At 41.2% G+C, this 11,607-nt stretch overlaps 1 protein-coding gene across 1 annotated transcript in view; it reads left to right on the top strand.

Annotated features, from left to right (window-relative positions):
- LOC133563538 (reelin-like) overlaps positions 1-11,607 on the top strand; it is a 311,302-nt gene continuing 299,695 nt past the window's right edge. The window contains exon 1 of the mRNA XM_061917708.1: positions 1-498. Within this exon, the coding sequence (XP_061773692.1) occupies positions 246-498 (253 nt within the window). The 5' untranslated portion in view covers positions 1-245. The remainder of the gene's footprint in view (positions 499-11,607) is intronic.

Genomic DNA, 11,607 nt, shown 5'->3' with positions numbered 1-11,607 from the left:
ACAGCGCAGCCCAACCTCTAAACTCCCTGAGTAAAGGTAGGACAGGGAGAGGAAGCAAGAAGAACAGAGCTCCACAGTTTTCCCACACTTTGACACAATATCACACAACACGTACTTAGACACACACTTTTGGACTTTTTACCCATCTGTGGACTCCAGAAGCTTCTTCTTGGAATCCATCTCATCTGTGCCCTCCCCTGTGTCCTCCCCTCCACACCTTACAGACCCTCGCTCCTTCAGGGCAGATGGCCGCAGCGTGGGCCTCTCTCGGGGGCGCCTTCGGCTGTGCCCTGCTGACCCTGGTCCTGGGGAGCAGCAGCATGGACTTCGGGGTGTCCCCGGCGAGCTTCTACCCCCGCTTTAACCCATTTTTCTTCCTGTGCACTCATCACGGGGAATTGGACGGAGTTGGGGTTGCTGAAGGTGGAGGAGAAGTGCTGCTCACACTCCAGATAACGGGCAACCCCACTGCCTACACCCCAGGACAGGAATATCAAGGTGAGTCCTTTTTGAAATTCCTTTGTGTGCATTTTAGTTATTACATTTTAATTGCCATCACATTGTTTAAGATCAAAGAGTAAGCCAACAAGAGATTTGCGTATTCTTAGGACATTGAATCAATCACAACTGTACTGCTCAGTTAATGACCTGGATGAATGAGAAGATCCATAGACAAGTACACAGATGGAAACAGAACCCTTTCTTTCATGGGTTTGGCACGTTTGTTTATCACATGCCAGTGTGTAGTCTATCAGGTGGTTGCTGCAAAACCTTTATGTAACTTTGAAAATCAACCATAGTGATGCTGATGGTGAGCATCTCAGTGGTGTTTTTCCTGAGCTGAGATCTAGATGCTCCGTGCGTAGGCTTTTGAACTGAACCCGAGAGGGAGCGTGCAAAAACTGAGTGGGAATAAACAAAGAGAAAAACAAGTTTAGATACAAGAGGAGACCAGATGAATTATTATTTTTCCCCCATGTGGATGCAAAGGCACCTGGTTGTGGAAAACTGATCCCTCAGACTGCTCTAAGTCACTTAACACTGGGGACAGTGACCCTCACGGGCCAGCGCTGTCCAACAAAGGTCACATTCCCATGCTACAAGTCTTTTCTCAAGGGGGGTGGTGTGTTTACAAACTTGAAGTTTTATTCATGATTTCATCTCAGTACAAAAGTGAAATAACAAAATGTACATGTTTGAGTATGGGAGCTCGTCTTTAGTTTCACGTCATGGTTATTAGCTGTGTAGAGTTTTCTGGACAAATAAACCTCAAACTGGATTTGTTTAAACACAGGTTTGAAATTGTTTTAGTTTGGAAAGTAATGGAGAAGAGAGTAAAGTCTTAAGTCTGATTTATAATTTTTTCCTCATCAAGGCCTTAGTCAAACACCTTGTCGCTGGGGCCAGGCTTTTAGGGCGAGAGTTGAATAAATGGGAGAGATGGTGCTCACAGAGAGGTTTAAATAATTAGCATCAGAAAACGTGCTGGACTGGGAGGAGGGAGAGAGTTTTAAAAAGGGCCACGGCTGGGATGGGATGGAGTGAGGGGGAGATTTGAATGACGATGAGAGGATTGAGCGGATAAGATAGTGGCGGTGGGGCTTACACGGAAAAATGACAGGGTTCCAAGCTCCTCACTTTTCTTTTCCGTCCCAGGTTTTGGCTCATGATGGCAGCTCATTGTTGAAATTCCGAGGTTTTTTTAGGAGGGCTGAATGGCAATATTGAACAAGTGAAACACTGGCTGTATACTCAGTAAAGTAAAATGTTTTCCTCTCTTTGCTTAATGGGTCATATCTTTGCACGTTCCCACAGCCAAATGTCAGTGGAAAGAATATTGCGGTTTGAGGGCTTTATTCCGGTTTTAAATTCAAGGACTAACAACACAACAATCCATCTTGGTGACGTGGTGGACACATTGTGGACACATATTATATTACGTAAATTTCAGCAAATTAGTAGTTATTTGGACAAGATCGGTGGTTCTCACTTTTGGATGACATGTGGATTAATCCTTTAAAAGCAAAGCGTGATCTAACCACTGAAAGAGCTACATAAGGAAATGGTGAGTGGCAGGCATTAGAAGTGCTGGCTATGTGGTTGGCGACGACTTCTAGTACAGAACATTTACAAAATACTATAGGGTAGGAGTTGAAATGTAAAATAAATCAGTGAACCTTTTATACCACAGACGGGAAGTGAGTCTATGAAAAACATCTTTTACAGCCAAGCAGAAGTAAGATTTTGTGGTTCTGATTTTGCTTTAGTGTAATTGAGTTTATGACCTAACCTCTGCCTACTACTCAGTTGCTTTTGAATGATAGGACTGAGATGTGTGGGTCGAGCACTCTGTGCGTGCGCTGTAGACTACTGTGTTAGTTTATCAGAAGTGTTGGCCGGGTCATACCGGGTGGACAAAACGGGGGGAAAAATAAAGCATTGATGCTGGAAACTAAAGAGAAAACAAGAAAATATGTTTGCCTGCATGAGCAACACCCATAGAGGCTTGTTTATCTTCTACTCTTGAATCTCTGCAACCAAGGGCCTCATGTATTAAGAGTTGCATGGATTTCCTACTAAAAATTGGCGTGCGTTGAAATCCAGAAAACGGCTTAGGCAAGAACTAATTCAGATGTATTAAAGTATGCACATGCAAGACTCCAAGGGCATTTCTTCGTTACATCATAATTAACCTGGAATTGACCGGAGATGATTGCGTGGGTGGTCCAGGGCCACGCCCCCTTAAAAATACGCCACTCATATTGGAATTAGCCATGTGCCTGAGCTCTGCACTCTCTGCCCAATCAGGAGTCAGAAGGATGTGAATCTTTTTCGTCTTTTGAGCAAATAAAAGAGGGTTAAGATTGTGAGCCTGTGGGCTGCGAGAACTGCACACAGGTTGAAATAAGAAAGAAATGTTCGGAGTTCAGGAAAAGGGTGATGAAGAAGATGGCCAAAACAAGCGAGGAGATAAGAGTATGGTTGCAAAAGATAGTTGCTGCAATGATACGTAAAACATTAGAAGTGGGTGACTCTGATTACCCATTCATCCATCCATTTTCTACCGCTTACTCCCTTTGGGATCGCGGGCGGTGCTGGTGCCTATCAGCTACAATCGGCCGGAAGGCGGGGGAGACCCTGGACAAGTTGCCACCACATCACAGGGCCAAAACAGACAACATTCACACTCACATTCACACACTAGGGCCAATTTAGTTTAGCCAATCAACCTATCCGCAGGTGCATGTCTTTGGAGGTGGGAGGAAGCCTGAGTACCCGGAGGGAACCCACGCAGTCACGGGGAGGACATACAAATGCCACACAGAAAGATCTCGAGCCCGAGATTGAACCCAGGACTACTCAGGACCTTTGTATTGTAAGGCAGATGCACTAACCCTTCTCCACCGTGTTGCCCACTCTGATTACCCCCAATATAAATATAATTTGTGTAACTTAGAACAAACTGTGTTCATACAGTAATCAGATTAGTTTAATGTAAAAAAAATTACATATAGCTTGCTTTTGTTTGAGTACTCAATTTATTGTTATAACCCAGGAGAGCGGTGACATTAGTGCCGCAACCCAACATTTGGAAAAATGTTTCCTATTTCTCAGACCAATACTCCAAATGGTGGTGTTCGTTATTAAAGCCTTGAGTTTGACCCGATAAGTTGGATCGATTGAAATGTGTCACACAGTTCAGTACAAAACACTCACCTAGCATTGAGGTGTTTTACATGGAACTATGTACTAGGGATGTAACCATATCAAAATCTCACAATATGATTTTGTCACAGTATTAAAGGGGACTTTAGTTATCCTTTTTTCTTATCCAATATTGTTTTTGTGAATTTGGGATCTGCGTAAGTCCCCAAAAATTCCAAATCAAACCATGGAGGGATTGCGGAGATCTTGCCTTCCTGCATACTAACGCCAAACAAGCTGTTTGGAATTTGTCCTATTTGTGACGTTTTTCCCATTGGTGACGTCACCGGATACTTTAATATATATATATATATATATATATATATATATATATATGGATATATATATATATATATATATATTAGGGGCTGGGCAACGATTAAAAATTTTAATCGAAGTTAATCGCACTATTTCTCGGATTAATCGCGATTAACTGCATTGTATACGCAAAGCCCAATAATGAATTCAAAAGTAGTGTGTAGTGCACCTTTTATTGGAATATTCTCCCACATGAACAAAAGCGCCAAAACATTTGTTGTGCAAACACAATTTAAATCAGTCCTTGTTAAACAGTAGCAGTTAAATAGCATATTTTATGAAAATCAACTCAAAAAATTTAAATACAAACATTTAAGCTTATTGCCACTGCCAGGGTATTTAAGTTATCCTGTTTGTTATGGAAAATAAATATAATCTACATACAAATCTGTGAGCCACAATCATAACATCTGAACAGGCAATTTCTGAGGTAACAGCAGAAACATTTTTTTTATCAGGGATCTTATGTTTAAAAAACCTATATTATAGGTAGTGGGCTGTTTTAGGGAATTTTTGATCAAATTATCCATTGTAGCAATATTAATAATGTTGTGTTTATTCTGCGTAGTGCACTTAAAATAATTATGACCATATCTAGGAATCGATATGATGGGAATTTTCCGATTGTTTGCTTGGTGCTTTGATAAACTGAACGCATATACATGGTACTATATTGTGATGTTATGAGCCACGGAATAAAATAACTACCCTACCCAGCATGCAACAGGAGTGACGAGCATGCGCGGTAGCCCGGTATAGGTTGTGTGTCACCATGACGGCATCTTGTATGTTGTGATATGCACGCTCTGAAAGTAAACATTAAGAACTCAGCCAACACTCCTGGTCTGCATTATTCATAAATAGACAGACAACACATATACTCCGCTGCTTCACAGGCCGCTGGATGTAGCCGGCAAAGTATTCCCATGCTAGCTAGCCGGTCTAGCAAGCGCGCGTCATTCAGTCCAAAACGGCCCGATCTATCCACATCCAGAATTGTCTGGCGGTCGTAAGTGATCCCGGAGTGACCACGCTGTAAACCAGCCATGAAATTTGCAGAATTGTCCGGTATTTTTGCCAAATGTTCCATCTTTACCAAGAGCCCCTTGACGCCGGGCGACGCCATCTTGTTAAGAAAAGGCGTTAACAAAATAAAAGCATGTAAACAACATACGCAAATGTGCGATAAAATAATTGTCGGCGTTAATAAATTGATGAGTTAACTCATAATTAACGCATTAATTTGCCCACCCCTAATATATTTATATATATCTATGTATGTATATATATATATATGTGTATGTATATGTATGTATATGTATGTGTATGTATATGTATATATGTGTATGTATATATATGTGTATGTATATGTATATATGTATGTATATATATATATATGTGTATGTATGTATATATATGTATGTATGTGTATATATATGTATGTATGTATGTGTATATATATATATGTATATATATGTATGTGTGTATATTATACCTACCTGAAGAGTCTTGCATGAAATCGCCATTGTAGTCCGAAGTTGTAGTCTCTATCCTCAAGTTGTGGGACACACTGGCTCGTACATGCACACGCATCCTCCACTGTTGCCATTTTTAATACAAAGTAGCGGATAGTTCTATCTTATATCTGCCAGTAGACTCCATGTAGAAGAACTTGAAAACTACAACATGGCTGGCTGAGAGAAGACACAGTGACTGATAGGCAAAGTTCCCCTTTAAGGGGGGCAAGCAAAGGGTTGTTTTTCTTTGGGGGGGGGGGGTACGTCACAGGCAGTGGCCATGCCCTAAAGATTTAAAACCGGAAGTAGGCATGCATCATATCTGGCCGCCATTTTGTTTTAGAGTTTCTCAAGAAATCTGCCATTTTATTTCAAGTCCAACATCATAATGATTTATGAAACCTACAGATAGAATGTGGGAGTCACCTCAATGTATTTGTTATAAAGTAGGTTTGTCAAAGTTTTTTATTTTTAAACAACCTTCGGACAATGTTGTAGTCTTCTGTACTTTAGGAGCCATTTTGGATCCTCTCCACGATCATTCACGACTGAATTCTGTTTAACATGGTCTGCACCCTTACTACAATGTAACACTTTTGTTTTAACACGATTGTTATATATGAGTCAGACGGTGACTCACCCAGGTACTCACCTAGTCCACACACCATCTTTACCCATGGCTTGTCCTTAAAAGTCATTTTGATTGCATGTAAATGTTCCAAACCAGCAGGTGAATGAAAACAAGGAATTAGCCCTCAAATGAAATCAAAAACAGACGCTTTAGTTTAACTGCAGTGCACTCTGGAAACAACACTCAGCCAATGGAAGTCAAGCTGGCAGCCGCCATTTTGTCTACTTGGAGTCTTATAAAAAAAAATCCACCATTTTGTTTGTAGTCCATATTGATTTGTGACCCCCTACAGGCGAAGGTTGGTAATCTTGCCTTTCAGATTTCTTTTTTTTATTATTATTATTTTTTTGTCCTGTCCAGCTTCTCAGGCAAATCATATAGTTGATGTAAATGCCTATATCGGCTGTTCAGATTTACTTTACAAAAGAGAAGTATAGGATACTTGTTGCCTTATTTGAATTTGACTTTATTAAATGTATTTATATTATCATTTGGTGCCGCCGGTCCGGAGCAGGAGGGGATAGAAAGAGGAAAAAAAGGAAGACGGGGAAATTGTGGTAATAAGAGGGGGATTAGACAGAGAGACAAAAACGATAGCAAACCTAACAATAACATCAACAACAATAGAACAACACCAGCACATACGATATATACAAATATGATCGTAAAAGTGATAGCAAATAAGCAGTTAGTGAAATAAATAATATAGACATGACATCGAGCATTTTTACACAACTGGAGCAATACAAATACCAATAGAAAAAGCGCTATTGATTATGAACAATACCAATAGTTTACCTCTATTATCAACAATACAGTTGTACAAATGCAACAATACGTATACATAACTAGAAAGGTAAATAAAATAAATTAATAAATAAAAAGGAATACCGAAAGATGGAGGGGAAGAGAGAGGCAACCTATATCAATGCCCTGCCCCCGCCAAAAGTACATCCTACAGCCACAAGAGAGTTCATCCGAGAAGGTGCAGAGTCCACCAAAGGCCATATAACAGACATAGGCCAGCTCGGAAGGTCTCGTGACTGGAAAATGGTGGTGGATCTTGATCAAAAGCTCTGCTTTCCTTCAGAGATAGCCATGTCAAACCTCAGACCAGACATTGTGCTCTGGTCCTCCTCACTGCGTATTGTATATATAATAGAACTCACGGTTCCCTGGGAGGCTGCTGTGGAGGAGGCATTCGAACGCAAAAGCCTTAAGTACACCGAACTGGCAGCTGATGCTGAGCAGAATGGATGGAAGGCCAAGGTCTGCCCAGTGGAAGTTGGCTGCAGAGGCTTTGTGGGCCAGACAACAATCAGGCTGCTTAAGGACATCGGATTTCGAGGCCAAACCCTGCGAAACACCATCAAAGCCCTCTCAGGAGCAGCAGAGACAGCCAGTCGGTGGCTGTGGATGAAGAGGAGAGACACCATCTGGGGGTGTAGTAAGACCTACATCACATAATGGTTAAAAGCAGAGGGGGGCTCACCTGGGACGCCAGGTGTTGCCGATGAGCCCTCTGGAGGTGTCGTGGGCCTATCATTGAAACGCCGGAGAAGGAGGGTGCCCACCTGATGACCCCAATGAAGCTGACAACCATTACCCTTCCTCCTCTCTGCCCCGCATCTTACAATCCCACCCAACCAGGTCTAACACCACAACCACTCTGAGGCAGCGCTGAAGGAGGTAGCCTATTATTTCCACTCTACTCAGGTTATCTTGTATCATGGGATTGTTCTATCTAGTCCTAAAATTGAACTTGTAGATTGTTATAGTAACAATAGGTTAAGCTTTGTCTTGTAGTTTTCTAAGATATCCGCCATATTTTTTTTGTAGTCCAGATTCACTGTAATACAGGAGTTTTCTTTAGAGTTATTGTTAGGATACCCCTCTTAATCTACGTTACCTATCACTATTTATGTTGCACACTGATGTACCGGAGTGAATGATGGACCACAGGCCATACGTGTCTGTGTCGTGTGTACTATATAAATCAAGAGATTCGGTGAGCAAGGGTAATGCTTCATCGTCCAGTTTGTGGTGTCAAGAGACAGAACGAACTGAAACACATTGAAGCAAGGTATGTTTTGATGCCACGTTTTGATTGGAGAGAGACCTGTCTGTTGATTCTACAAAACCAGTGAAGTTGGCACACTGTGTATATGGTAAATAAAAAGAGAACACAATGATTTGCAAATACTTTTCAACTTATAGTCAATTGAATGGACTGCAAAGACAAGATATTTAATGTTCGAACTGGGAAACTTAAATTATTTTTGCAAATAATCATTAACGTAAAATATAATGGCAGCTACACATTGCAAACAAGTTGGCACAGGGGCATTTTTACCATTGTGTTACATGGCCTTTCCTTTTAAAACTCAGTAAACATTTGAAGCTTTTCAGGTGGAATTATTTCCCATTCGTGCTTGCACGACGTCAGCAGTGTCTACAAACAATTTGAAATGTGGACCACAGAACACTTCCACTTTGCATCAGTCCATCCTAGATGAGCTCGGGCTCAGCGAAGCCGGCGGCGTTTCTGGGTGTTGTTGATAAATGTATTTTGCTTTGCATAGTAGAGTTTTAACTTTCACTTACAGATGTCGCGACAAACTGTAGTTACTGACAGTGGTTTTCTGAAGTGTTCCTAAGCCCGTGTGGTCATATTTTTACACGCTGATGTTGCTTTTTGAAGCGGTACCGCCTGAGGGATCGAAGGTCGGGCATTCAATGTTGGTTTTTGGCCTTTCTCCAGATTCTCTGAACCTTTTAGGATATTACGGACCATAGATGTTGAAATCCCTAAATTCCTTGAAATAGCTGGTTGTGCCAGTTTTTTTAAAACGTGTTGCAGGCATCAAATTCCAAATAAGCTTATAATTGCAAAAAATAACATTTTCCTGTTTGAACGTTGAGTATCTTCTCTTTGCAGTCTATTCAATTTAATATTAGTTGAAAAGGATTTGCAAATCATTATATTCTGTTTTTATTTACCATTTACACAACCTGCCAACTTCACTGGTATTGATTGGGTTTTGTAGATTGCTTCTAAGTAAATTTATGGATTAATATATTTTTTCACTTTTGATTCAATTTTTATTTATTGATCGCTATAATGACGATTGACAAAACACGGCAGTGATGATTGTGAGTAAAGAGTGTTCACTTTAAACTGAAATGGTGCATGACTTTGAGGGACTTTTGAGGAGAAAAAATTGTCTTTGGAACGTTTGTGTAGTGTTGCTTCTTTAATTGTGATTAGTCCAAGCTGATATCTTTTGCGTAGGCACGGCGGCTGCAGTACTTGCGGCAGCGGGTCATAATAACGATGGTCAGATGGATCAAAAGAAATACTGGTAGCCCCATTATATCATTTGTCCAGAATCAGAACGGTCCTTCTTCTTACGTCTCGCGTAGTAGCGGCAGTTGTGACCTCCAGATAAGAATTATTTGTAATTATCAATAACGCAAAGGAATCATACTGCAGGTTAGCACACAAAATACAAAGAATAGACTTTATACCTGTCGCACAAACAGTAAGCAATAATCCAGCACCAACGAAAGCGTGAGGCACTCAGCAGCACTGATCAAGTCTCTGCAGGACAACACACACAGGAAGTGAAACCAAAATACGAGCGTTAAACAGGAATGTGGAGGTTGCCCTCCTGTGGGTTCTTCTGACACAAAGATCCTCTCGTGAGCCCGGTAGTCTGAGGTAACGAGTATTTTATTTTCATACTGCAGTATGGTTTTGCTTTCCAGCAAAATGTCTCTCGGTCTCATGCGTCTGCTCACCAGCAACTCCAAGCCTGTGTCTCGTCCCGGCGGCTGCTAATAAGGGCAACAGGTGATTAGATAACAAGTCCCAACTGGGCAATCTACTCAACTGCCGCTGGTTTCAAAGCCGGTCTTTACACACCCCGCTCCACGGCACGCCCGCAGACCACACCCCCCTCCACAATTATTTAAACACAGAACATGGGAAGTATACTCACAGATCCAAACAAGACAGGACCTGTGGCTAGAGGTCATCACACTCCTGAATCGACTCAATTAGGAACCGGTACCTAAAAAATACTGGTACTCTGTGTGTATATATACAGTGGGGCAAAAAAGTATTTAGTCAGCCAGCGATTGTGCAAGTTCTCCCACTTAAAATGATGACAGAGGTCTGTAATTTTCATCATAGGTACACTTCAACTGTGAGAGACAGAATGTGGAAAAAAAATCCAGGAATTCACATTGTCGGAATTTTAAAGAATTTATTTGTAAATGATGGTGGAAAATAAATATTTGGTCAACCATTCAAAGCTCTCACTGATGGAAGGAGGTTTTGGCTCAAAATCTCAAGATACATGGCCCCATTCATTCTTTCCTTAACACGGATCAATCGTCCTGTCCCCTTAGCAGAAAAACAGCCCCAAACCACCCCCATGCTTCACAGTAGGTATCGCATTTTAAGACCAAAATACTGCGATATTCACAATACTATTACAAACCCCGTTTCCATATGAGTTGGGAAATTGTGTTAGATGTAAATATAAACGGATTACAATGATTTTCAAATCCTTTTCAACCCATATTCAGTTGATGTTCAAACTCTTAAATTTTTATTTTTTTTTGCAAATAATTAACTTAGAATTTCATGGCTGCAACACGTGCCAAAGTAGTTGGGAAAGGGCATGTTCACCACTGTGTTACATCACCTTTTCTTTAAACAACACCCAATAAACGTTTGGGAACTGAGGAAACTAATTGTTGAAGCTTTGAAAGTGGAATTATTTCCCATTCTTGTTTTATGTAGAGCTTCAGTCCTTCAACAGTCCGGGGTCTCCGCTGTCGTATTTTACGCTTCATAATGCGCCACACATTTTCTATGGGAGACAGGTCTGGACTGCAGGCGGGCCAGGAAAGTACTCGCACTCTGTTTTTTTTTTTTTTACGAAGTCACGCTGTTGTAACACTTGTCTTGCTGAAATAAACAGGGGCGTCCATGATAACTTTGCTTGGATAACATATGTTTCTCCAAAACCTGTATGGACCATTCAGCATTAATGGTGCCTTCACAGATGTGTAAGTTACCCATGCCTTGGGCACTAATACACCCCAATACCATCACAGATGCTGGCTTTTGAACTTTGCGCCTATAACAATCCGGATGGTTATTTTCCTCTTTTTTCTGGAGGACACCACGTCCTCTGTTTCCAAATATAATTTGAAATGTGGACACGTCAGACCACAGAACACCTTTCCACTTTGCATCAGATCATCTTAGGTGAGCTCGGGCCCAGCCAAGCCGGCGGCGTTTCAGGATATTTGCATAGTAGAGTTTAACTTGCACTTACAGATGTAGCGACCAAATGTAGTTACTGACAGTGGTTTTCTGAAGTGTTCCTGAGCCCATGTGGTAATATCCTTTACACACTGTCG

The sequence above is a fragment of the Nerophis ophidion genome, linkage group LG12 (genome assembly GCF_033978795.1).
Source record: "Nerophis ophidion isolate RoL-2023_Sa linkage group LG12, RoL_Noph_v1.0, whole genome shotgun sequence".
In the NCBI taxonomy this organism is placed as follows: domain Eukaryota; kingdom Metazoa; phylum Chordata; class Actinopteri; order Syngnathiformes; family Syngnathidae; genus Nerophis; species Nerophis ophidion.
Note: the sequence above shows the minus strand (reverse complement) of the source record. Positions and strands in the feature narration are given on the sequence as shown.